The 12,466-nt window shown below is 34.0% G+C and overlaps 1 protein-coding gene across 1 annotated transcript; it reads right to left on the bottom strand.

Annotated features, from left to right (window-relative positions):
• Positions 1-252: 252 nt before the first annotated feature.
• Positions 253-3,234, bottom strand: LOC120092601 (60S ribosomal protein L38-like). Its single transcript, XM_039050740.1, has 3 exons — positions 3,040-3,234; positions 2,480-2,663; positions 253-601 (listed from the first exon to the last, which is right to left on the bottom strand). Exons 1-3 carry the CDS (start codon positions 3,214-3,216, stop codon positions 579-581), a joined length of 384 nt encoding a protein of 127 aa, XP_038906668.1. The 5' UTR covers positions 3,217-3,234; the 3' UTR covers positions 253-578.
• Positions 3,235-12,466: the final 9,232 nt, after the last annotated feature.

Raw genomic sequence — 12,466 nt, 5'->3', positions numbered from 1 at the left:
ATATCAAATTCAAAGACCACAATATCATTTATTTGAAAATTGAACCAATCTCTAGAGAGATTTGTCCAATTACTATGCTCTCATATATCCAAAGTATATTTAAATGTTTATAACCATTCAAGAAAGTAACAACCGTAACTAATATAACTTATAAAGTGGAAATGTTACATTTTCGCTTCAATTCATTAGGACTCCTTTGTAGTCATGGATTTCTGGTTAAACAAGGCCTAAAATATAAATCATTTTCATGAATAGTTTTACACATCCACTGGCTGTTGAATTGAGTTTCAATTGTTTCCTTCATCCTGGGTTATCCGAAGGCAAATAATTTTACAACAATCCTGATCATGTTCAAATAAAACCTGGGTAGCAATATATTTAGTGAAACATAACCCACATAATAAACTCGACATAACAATTCTAAATTCCAACCAATCCACTGGAAAACGAGGATAAATATGGATTACTACAAGCTCAAATCCAATTTAAATATATTCTAAATAGTTGGAGGAAAAAAAACGCCATACAAAAAATCTACTTCTCATTCTTGTGGTCATTTGAGACTTTAAACCATTCTTTCACAGATCTTGCACACTCAAACCTGCCAAAGTGGAAAAATAAATGTCAGGTTTCTCGTCCATATCCAGACCAAATTCATCCTTGTTTCATTTTGGCATAACATACCAAACATAAGTGGTCTATGTAATTCTAAATTGAGACGTTCAAATTTAGTCCTAGAACTAGGGTTGGCAACGGGGCCGGGGCGGGGAAGGGTGGCATCCCCCGTCCCCGGTCCCATAGGAGAAATTGTCCCCCATCTCCGCCGCCCCCATCCCCGCCATTTGAAAGCGGGGACGGGGGCGGGGATTCCCCATCGGGGAAACGGGGCCCCATTCGTGGCAAACTTCAACGGAAGGGAGGGATGAGCGAGAGCGAGAGGGGAGGATGAGCAAGAGTGAGAGGGGAGGGATATTTTGTTGCAGATTATAGAGAGCGAGAGGGGACTGAAGAGGGGATAAAAATATATATATAAATTCGAGATCGGGGATTAATCGGGGTCGGGGTAGGGATACATCCCCGCCCCGTTACCGGACTGGGCCCCGAATAAATTCTCCGGTTTGACCCCATCCCCGGTCCAAACGGGGCGGGTCCCTGCCCCGTCGGGTTTTTTTGCCACCCTACCTAGAACCCTCAAATGTCCAAATTTAGTCCACGTTCTTTCATAACTTCCAAAATTAGTCATTTTATGTTAGTTTGAGGTTAATTTTTTTTTCTTGATCAAACTTCATAAAATAATCATATTAATTTCTATTTGGAGAGCCACTGTAAAAAACTTCCTCCCATAATTGATGGGGTGAAGGATAATAGAGATCTTATTATACTTTTTGAAAAAGTTGACCATAAATTAAAATAGACTAATTTAAAATATTATTGAAAGTGTGAGGATTAAATTAAGACAAAACTAAAATGTAAATCCTAATAACAATTTTGTTTTTGGTTTTTGGTTTTTAAAAATTAAGCCTATTTTTCTCTCTCGTTTCTTACCATGATTTGCAAATTTCTTAAGTAAGATGATTGAATCCTTAGCCGAATTCCAAAAACAAAAACAAGTTTTTAAAAGTTATTTTTTCCCAAATTTCAAATTTTGATTGATTTTTTAAATCAATGATAAAAAAAGAAATTTGGAGGTAGAAGTAATGTTTATAAGCTTAATTTTTTTGTTTTTAATAAAAAACCAAATGGTTGCTAGATGGACCTAAAATACAAGAGCAAAATGGTATTTTAATATTTATTTTAATAGCAAACCATGCTTTCATCGATAATGGAAGAATACAATGAGCATACAAGAAAGCAGTTCAAGAAATTGAATCCGAACACCTAGGAAAAACATCAATCCAAAAGAGTGAACCCTAACTTAGTGAGTGATGCCCTAAGATGCTAGTCGGCTCAGAATGCCTCTGTTCTATACTAATACCTACTCAGATCTCTTGAACTCATACAACATCTAAAATGCCTCTCAAGAATCAAGTCAAATTCCCTATAGGGGAAAAACAAGCCTGCCAAAGGATTTTGCCCCTATCTACAATGGGATTCATTGCAAGCAATTTATCCTTGTAGTTAAGAAGATTGAGATTCGGGCAGTCCTAAAGAAACATGCAAAAATTTTGTAAAGAGATCGATGCAAGGAGGCGGGAAATTTGTGGGAGAATGTTTACATACACTTAAAGGGAAGTTAGTAAAGAAAAGGTATGCTTTAAGCGATTAAGGATCATTTCAGCCAAAATCAGATGATAAAAGTAGTTAAGCACACACGTGTTATTAGCCTCTTCCTTCAAAATTTATAGTCGACACAAACAAATTATGAAATACTTCTAATCTATGTAACCATTTAAAAGCACTTCACCTACCTTATGGCTACTTCCAATCTATCATACTCTAAGAGCATTGCATTGTTGGTTATTAAGAAAGTGAATCTAACCTGGTGGAAGAGATTGCTTCAACTTGTCTGCCTTCTCAGAGTCGAAGACACAGAGAGTATAAAGATATTTGGAGCATCGAACTTTGAACTTCACCACATCTTTGCTCCTCTTAATTTTCACAGAACGAGCATCCTTTCTTCTAGCAGTGAGAAGGAAATCTTTGATCTCATGAATTTGTTTCGGCTGCATATTGAAATATGGAACAAAAAGGCAAAGTATTGATTAAGCATAAGATATTCAAACGAAAGGGAGCCCTGTACACAACAGTGACAGAACTTGAAGAAGAAAATCCACGTCTCAGACAGTTTAACTCAAATCCGCATAGAACATAACCAAAAAAAAAAAAATCAAGAACGCGAACATCTGGAGTTGTAAACTAATGAGGATATGCAGAATCATAACATTGAGTAATTACAGGATAGAACAGAAGCTAAATCAGGGCAGATGACAAGTCGTCGACAGCAAACAAAAGAAATCAAAAGTTGATTGAATCATGAATGTATTAAGAATATGAACAATAGAAATGCAATGGAATTAGGAATTAGAATTTGAGAAGTACCATTTTGGTGGCAGAACTGAGGCTGCCGAGTAGTTGCTGATTGTGGAGGCTCAAAAACCCTAGCTTTTGGAAGTTGTTATTTATCAGGAGGTTCAAAGGGAAACGACGATGATGCTGAGTTGTTCCAAACCCTAGATGGGCCGTCAATTGAGATAAGCCCATTCCAAGAAGGCCCATTTACCCATTTATTGAAAAAGAAACACGAAAATTAATAAAATTAAATTGAAAATACAAAATTTATTAAATACTAGTAATGAAAAATGGCTTTAACTGATTTTTAGATTTTGATTCTTTAATAGACCATTAATAATCAATTTCAGCGACAACCACCTAATTAATGTTTATGGTCCTTTTAGGCAACCAACTACCTCTAATGATCAAATCGAGGGATCAACTCCAACCACCAACTCTATTATTCATCTCCATGACTAACTATAACAATAAACTCCATTGATCATATATTAAAAGACAAAACAAAAAACCATGATTGACAAAAATGTTTTGAAATACAAATATGAAATTATTAGTTTACGTTGTTTAATAGTTGTCTCTTATAATAAGTTGACATTGAGAAATTGTCTTAGGATAATCAGGTCATCCTTATAGACTTACTTGTCACATACATCTAGAAGATCAACGGTTTCTTAATAGTCCTAACACAATCTAAGAAGATGTACTGTTTGTGTCTACTTGGTAAGATTGATTAACTTAACTACTTTAATGAACAATATTTTTTGGCATATGCATGAAATCTGTCCATCGTCGTGTACTTGTGTATATGTAAATAGAACATGCAAAATATGACTAGATCTGCCACCGTGGCCATAGAGTTAGCTTTTTTCATTAAAAACATTAGATAGATATTTCTAAACTCCAACTCTTCGTTGAAGGAGATGACAAAGAATTTGAGGCCAACTTGGAGTAGGGTTGGCAACGGGACCGGGCCGGGGCAGGGGGGTGTCCCCCATCCCTACCCCGTCCCCGCCATTTGAAGGCAGGGACAGGGGCGGGGATTCCGGGAAATGGGTCCCCGCGGGACCTCATTCCCCGTTCCCCGCGGGATTCTCTATGAGCATTCCCGGATTCCCATTTTTTTTAGTTAAATTTGATTAGTCCATGAAAAATCTATTTAAAAAGTTTATCGAATTCCTCGTTTTTTAATTCAAGTGATTTTATTTGAAATTTGACTAATGCACAACAAATGAATAAAAAACAATAGACTATTTTATGAAATAAACACAATGACAATCAATTGACAATTTAAAAAGCTAACAAATCTATTAGATAACTTTACAACTTAAAATTCAATAAAGTTTGAATAAGAAAGTCAATTAAAGGCAAACGTCTTATACATTTAAATAAGTATACAACTTAAAATTCAATAAAACTTGTCATTCTTTCTTCAACGACTTCACAATCAAATCTTTAACTTTTTCTTGGCATCATCCCATTCTTAGTTGTATTCATTCTTATATTTAAAATGTAATAAACAAATAATATCATAAAAAAAAAAAAAACTAGACCACGAAATAATGTTAATCCTTGAGCATACCTTAGTCACCACGCCATCTTCATCAGAATCATCTGCATCTTCTAAAATAGTTGTTAAATGTGTAACTATTTTTTTTTCCGTGTACCTTATATTGTCAAATATTTATAATAAAAGAAATATTTATTAATATATTAAATGATAGAAAGATGTAAAACAAAATAAAAAACTAACCTGTCAAAACTTCAGTTGCAATCCAATTTTGAGCGCACATCAAAAGCCCCTCTATTCGGTCTTTTGGATGAAGTTTGTTACAATGTGGGCTTACAATCCTACCATAGGTACTAAAAGCAGACTCTGATGCAACACTAGATAACGAGATGGCTAATATGTCTCTTGCAATTTCTTGTAAAATTGGATACTTGACACCATTCAATTTCCACCAACTCAAAATATCAAACTCGAATGTTCGAGGTAAGATAGGTTCGTCCAAATATGCATCAAACTGTTGCTTCTGATTCATATTATTGGAATTTGATACAAACAAGTCATAAGCATTAAAATCATCCTAATATGTACCAAAAAAGACACACTACTACGTACTCTTTCGATCCCATCTCCTATCACTACCAACTCATCTTTCACAATCAAGTTCAGAATATGAGCACAACACCGCATATGAAATAAACTCTCATTCAATATTAAGTTTCCACACAAACTATCAACAAGCATATTAACCATAGAGTCATTGGTACTACAATTATCTACAATTACTGATGACAATTTTCGATCAATATTCCAATCTAACAGATATTCCATTATTTCTTCATGAAGCATCTCAGAAGTGTGTGGAGAAGGGACATATATAAACCTGATTATTTTGTTTTGCAAAACCCAACTATCATTAACAAAATGAGCAGTGACAACCATATAACCTTTTTGTTTGGTGGTTGGAAGTCCACATGTCCGTTATCAGGGCAATCTTTCTTTTGATCTCATTCAACAATGCCATGGTTTTCAACTTTTCAGTCTCATAAATTTTCAAAATCTCCTTCTTTATTGTGTTTCTTGACACCATCTTAAATAATGATTGGATGATATTACAAAATTCCCTAAAACCTTCATGCTCAACCATTGAGGGAGGATATTCATGTCTTATTATCATCCTAGCTAAGGCTTTTTTTTTATAGTTTCCTGATCGACGTTATAATATATAAAAAACAACACGGACAACATTAAATGTTTACCTGAAATGGTTGAGGCTGAGTTGAGAAAACACAAAAGTTTTTTAGTTGGACGCTCGGCTAGACACAGACTCAGAGGCTCGGCTGGACGCAAATCACTGGATGGGAGCAATAGAGGTCGAAGTGTTTCAACGATTGCTTAGCTTATCAGCTGGATGGAAGCAATAGGCTTGGTTGGACGTTGGTGGTTAATCAGCTGGACGGGAGTGTTCCAACGAATCAGTTGGACGCTGGTGGAGTAGTGGAGCCGAGAGCGGACGGAGCAGAGGGAGGCTGGGGCTACTGGTACAGTGGTTGCTAGTTGCTGGTGCAGTGGTGCTAGAGGCTGGAGGGATTTGATATTGATTTACGATTTAGGAATTAAGGATTTTGGGTTGTTGGTTGAGTAGCAGTAAAGGCAAAAGGATTTAATATTTTGGAAAAAAGAAGGAGGAGAGGAAAATATTTTTGGACTTTTTTAAAAAAAAAATTTAGGCTTTTGGGCTTTTTCATTTTGGGTCTTTTTATATATATTTATAATAAGTATATATATATATATAATATATATATAAATTCGGGGTCGGGATTAATCGGAGTCGCGATCGGGTCGGGCGGAGGATATTGTCCCCGTCCTTGCCCCGTCCCTGATGGGGCCCGGCCCCGAATAAATTCCTCGGTTTGACCCCATCCCCGGTCAAACCGAGGAATCTCCGACCCGAACGGGGGCGGGTCCCCGCCCCCGTGGGTTTTTTTGCGAACCCTAACTTGGAGAGACTAGGCGTTGACAATAAAGAGACTAAATACTTGCATTATATGCAATATATTTTTCTTTTTACATTTATCAATATTTTCACATTTTTTGAACATATACAACATATGGTACTTGTGCATTACACATCGTGTGTGTGTATATATTCATTTAGTAATTGCTTTGCATTTTTTTAAAACAAACTATATGGTATTGAATTAGTATATTTTCATTTTTATATTTATCAACATTTTCACATTTTTTTAATATATATAACGTAGATTAGGGGTGTTCAAGAAACTTGATGACCCGAAAAAATCGATCAATCCAACCCAACCCGTGCAGTTTGGGTTGGATTGGGTTCAAATAAATGAAAATTTTATGGGTTGGGTTAGTTCATGGGTTCACTTAATATAACCCAAACCAACCCGAATTTATTATTAACTTTAAAATATATTCTTTTATTCCTTATAATATAATTATTTATGCATATATTGATTTTAATTTTATTTAGTTTCAATATTTTTTTATTAACTTATTCTTCAACAACTCTTAAAAGTAGTTTCTTTACACTTTAGAAAGAAAATTTTCACTATATAAATTGAATTATAGTTTAATTAAATTATAGTTTTATTTAGTTTCAATCTTAATTTAATATATGAAAACAATTAAATTATAGTTTTATATATTTACGTTTTACTTCTTTTTATAACAAAATTTTAAATAAATATTTCATGGTTGGGTTGAGTTGGGTTAATTTTTTAATAAGGGTTATTTGGGTTGAAAAAATTTATAACCCGAACAATTGAGTTGGGTCTAAAAAGTCTTTCAACCCAACCCAACCCAATCCAACCCAACCCAATGAACACCCTAACGTAGATGATGATGCTTCAAATTATTTTTTGTGTCACTCTAATGCCTCCTTCATCATATATTGGTTTGAATACAATGTATTTATATAGACAAACCCTAAATTTTGATTTGGCAAAAAAGTGATAAGCCTCATTTTTTAGGTTTATTTAAAAGAATCAAATTCTGCAATAGAAGTGATTGAATCACACATCTTTGTTTTCAAAAGAATTAAAACAATAACATTCTAAATAAAAAGAATGAGAGTTTAAGTAAGTAACCCTTTTTTAAGCCCTTATTCCTTTTCTCTTAAGCTTGAGAATAAGTTAAAAAATCTAAAATCTAGATTAAGTACCTCTTGTGTGCATAATCAAGTTTTAATGTCTTTAAAATGGTAGGTACTTAATCTAAGTGAGCTTATATATGTATATACTTGAGGCTAAACTGAGGAAAGAGTATAATTTGAATTTTTCTACTTGTCTAAGAAGGAAAAAGATGACCAAGGGAATTTAAACAAAATTTATAAAATTATTTTGGGATAAACTTAATTAATAGTTGATATTAATATTATTTAAGGTGAAGGAAAGGGGAAGAAATAAAGGGGAGTCATATAGCTGAGTTTAGGAAGTAGTTGTTTGGAGGATTTTCATTGGAGGAGGAAAAGACAGAATTCGACTAGGGATAAAGAGTATTTTTGGAAGGTCGGTTCTTCCAATTTACCCATGAAAATCATGAAATTTTTTAACGATATTGAAGAGGAACGAGTGAAGGACAAACCCTAGGGCTGCCATGAAGATTTGAGGCCGAAATATTTGAAAAACTATAAAGAAATCCAAGGTGGTTAGATAATCGGGCAAATCAGAGAGTTTTGATTTGAATGGCTATTTGGGGCATTTTCGAGGGGATTTAAGGCTTCAAATATAAAAGGTAATAAGTTCTAAGGTTCCTCTTGAGGTCTAGAAAAGTTATTTGAAGTCATTGTGACTAGATTTGATGAAATAAAGTCTAAAAGTATGCTGGAAAAACAAAGGAAAAAACAAAGCAAGGTTGTCACCCAGCTCGCCCAGCCGCCTGCTTACCCTGTGCGTACACGTCCATCCTGCATGTGCTTGATGCGCACAACCTCGAATGCCCATCAGCCTCACATGCACACGCTCGTGTGCGCACACCCACGCCCAGTTGCACGCCAACACCCATTTGTGTGTTGAGGTTGATGCTCTAAATCTCATGGGTCCTGCAGTTTTTAATTGTATTGTACAAACAATTTATTTATCTAATAAAATCTGAGGCATTTTATTTGACACTTAGTAGAACTAACCCAGAAAGCCAATACACTAAGATCCAAGATTATCTTTTGTAACTTAAACATATATGTGAAGACATATAGGTGGATCATGTTTAAGTGATTATTTAAACGGTTTGTAGTAGATGGATAAGGCTGGATATCTTATCTTAGTGACATTACGACTGCGATCCACTTTGTAGTTGTTACAATTATTGGATATGATCTTGATCATTTATGTGGAGACATGTAAGCGAGGGTGTTCTATATAAAGAGTTTGTATAAGATCGGATCACGAAATGAATAGTCTCACTATATAACACCGTTAATAGAAGAGACTTACATTTCACCATGATGACCATAGGTGACTTGTCCTGAATTTTGAGTGAGTTGTGAACTCTTGCATATGAAAGCGGTCCTTTGAACTGCATGAGTGAGAGTGGCCAATTCGCTGTCTCAATATGCTTACCATTTTGATTGGAGAGTTGGGAACATAGCTATACAAGAAGGAATTCACTCATTCTCTATAGTTAAAGTAAATAAAAAAATTGCTCCCTTAAGGGCTGATTCCAGGGCTTGAACAATGCGACGCCACACCTCTCTCCTAGCTCAAAAGGGGTTTGACCATAGGTGGACTATGACTTATTGTTTATTAGAGTAATCAATAGTACTTAAGGAGTTAGATGTAACTAAAGAGGTAAAACGGTAATATTGGCCCAACTGTACTTAGAGCAATTTGTGAAAACTCATCACACCGTTGATTGGTTATATCTAATAGACACAGAAATATATCTGTAGTGCGAAGAATGAAACTGTTAGTCTTTACTGGAGTGACCGACAGTTAATGGAAGTTGGGTAATTTAACTTAAGAGTTTAATTAATTATCTAAGTACCATTGGAGTTTCAATCTATAGGTCCACAAGGTCCTCTCGATAGCTCAACTAAGATTGTTGAGAAAATTAAATTAATTTTGGATTAATTTGAATAGTTCAAATTAATTAAGAAAATTAATTATATATGATATAACTAATATAAATTAATTATATGTGATAATTAAAATAATGTATTTGATACATTATAATATAAAGTTTAATTTGAGAGGAAATAAATATTTGAATATGATTCAAACATTATTTATGTGAATTGGATTCATATAAAATATGTAGGTTAATTTTTTAATATGAATTTGATTTATATTAAATACTATAGATTTAATGAGAGAATTTCAAACTATAGGTTATATTATATTTGATATAATATAAACTGTAGGTTTATATGTAATATTAGATATCACATATAGTATACTATATATTATTTGATAAATTAGTTACTATATAATTATATTATATTAAATAAATTCAAATTAGTTTTAGTTTTAGTTTTAGTTTTAGTTTTAGTTTTAGTTTTAATTTGATTTTAAGGGAGGGAGTTATAATAACTTCCCCCTTAATTCTCTCTCGGTTGATCGTGAGATAGAGGTAAGATGTTCTTCTTTTCTCTTTTTGTTTTTTGACATAGAAACTCTGTGATTCACTGCACTCCTAATAGAATTCTCTATAGATTTTTTTTCCTCTAAAAAATTTCTCTTTTCCTCTCCCAAAATTAAGAAAAACTCACACACTCCCTTTTTTATTCTCACTCAAAGGAGAATATTGAGGTAACCCATTTGTGGTGTCTAATGATTCAGTATGTGGTCTTTAAGGGAAGGATTCATGATTGTTTGAAGTGTTTGTGCAATACGAAGGAGAAACGTGAAGATTTGTAACCCCTAGGGTATGTTTTCTCCAAACCCTTTTCTCTAAACCCTAATTTCTACTTTAGTTTTCTTCTTAACATGAAATAAAACTCTATGCATTTGTATTGTTTCCATCCTTTGAATTAATATGTTTCTGTAAAATAATTAAATTGGGACTCAATCACATTTTCGTAGGGTTTTCACAAACCTTTACTACGCGCCCATGTCGTGTCTTACGCGCCCCAACACACCTCTGCTACACGCCCACACCTGTTGTCGTATGCCTACACACTCAACCGAGTGCCCATGGCCATTTGTGACACACATTCATATGTTTTTTTTGCCATTTTGGGTGTTGATGAGTATTTTTAAGCCCAAATAGGATTTTCTTGATATTCTAGCCCTAAAATAAATAATTTGAACTCTAAGGTGATTTTTTTTTTTATCTATTTTGGATATTTTAAGAAAAATGTACTTAAAATGCAAAATGTGAAAGTTTAGAGTTTAAGTTGAGCTTAATTTGTGTCATGGAATCACTAAGGGCTATTTAGGGTTATTTTGACCTCTTGTAAGTGTCTAGTAACTCTAGGATCCTGTTTCAAGTCAGATTAAGATTGGAAAGATCTATAAGCAAGGAATTTGTGCACGTGACTATGAGTGATTTTATTTTGAGTATTTTGATATGAAAAGTATATTAGTATGATAGTATTCTATGATTTGTAAAATGTATTGGCATGATCTGTTTTACTTTACCATAATTACAAAAAAGCTTTGAATAATAATTTCTGAGTTATCATCAATTTTATATAAAGTGGATTTATGAAAATGTGGTTGGGAACCTGATTTTGTTTTACCATGATTTGTAAGTAAACCTGTGAAGGTGGGCTTGATCATAAATGAGAATTTGATATGAGCTATGCTTGTAAATGATGTTTGAATGGTTTGTGAAAGTGGTTTCAAACTATTAAATCTTGTACCCGAGAGATGGTTTTCTCATATTACTTGAATGTGTTTCAGTAGCACCACCCAAGCGATCAAGAAGCTATCGAGATCGAATGTGGCCAGAGTATACTGAGAAGTCTAGAGGACCTTGGGCCTGTGGTGTATAGTTATATTTAGTCTCAAGGCAGCTCTACGTGCACATATGACATAGTTATGGTTTACCATCGCGAGAAGTATTCGATGTATGGTATGTCTAGTGTAGCCATATGCTTTATCTAGAATAATCCACCGTTGAAACGAGTATTTGGGTATAGAGTTGGTGTGATTTTCTAATAGCTCAAGATGCTTTATAACACGTATTTGAGATGTTACTGAATCTTATATATTTTGTCAATGATTTATTGAATGATTTTGATAAACTTCATTGACGTTTTAGAATGAGAAAACTTATGTTCACATTAAATTATCACTCAATGAGCTTTAGCTCATGCTTTGTTTTATGTTTTCCCCCTAGGTAGCGATCAAGTTTTGGGAATAAGCTGAGTTGCAATTATCGTACAAAAACTGCATCGTAGGTTTACATATTTTAGAGTCTTTGTTTTGATAGATTGCATACCATTATTAAATGTATAATTTTGAGAACACGAGACAGGAAGTAGTGATTTGGTTGTATAGTTGTGAAAGTGTTTCTGATGAACATAAACTCTATTGATAGTTTGTATGTATGTATATATATTACTTTTGAATAATATATTAGAACTGACTTTTAGTAAAACAGAAAATGGAGAAAGTTATGAAGTGTGCTTATGAATGTCATGTAATCAATATGTTGAATGAAAATTTATAATGAAAGAACATTGAGAAACTATTCAGGTTTAAATACAGGTTGAGTGGGAGAGTTGGATGTTAAATGTCGCAAAGGGAGGTGATGTTTAGCTTCTTCACATCACTTTCTAGGTTGAGAGGGTAATCTAGAAAGGGTATGACAATAACTAAACGAAAAAAAGGAAGAAATGAAGAAGATACAAAAGAGAGACTCAAAACTTGAGGCGACACTAGGGGTATTATTGTGACTACTGTTAGGAAAAACCCCCCAACGCACTGCGGCGATGCTCAATGCTCGTCCTCTATTAACCTCAACAATGTTGCAATGTTGCGC

This window comes from Benincasa hispida, chromosome 12 (genome assembly GCF_009727055.1).
Source record: "Benincasa hispida cultivar B227 chromosome 12, ASM972705v1, whole genome shotgun sequence".
NCBI lineage: Eukaryota > Viridiplantae > Streptophyta > Magnoliopsida > Cucurbitales > Cucurbitaceae > Benincasa > Benincasa hispida.
Note: the sequence above shows the minus strand (reverse complement) of the source record. Positions and strands in the feature narration are given on the sequence as shown.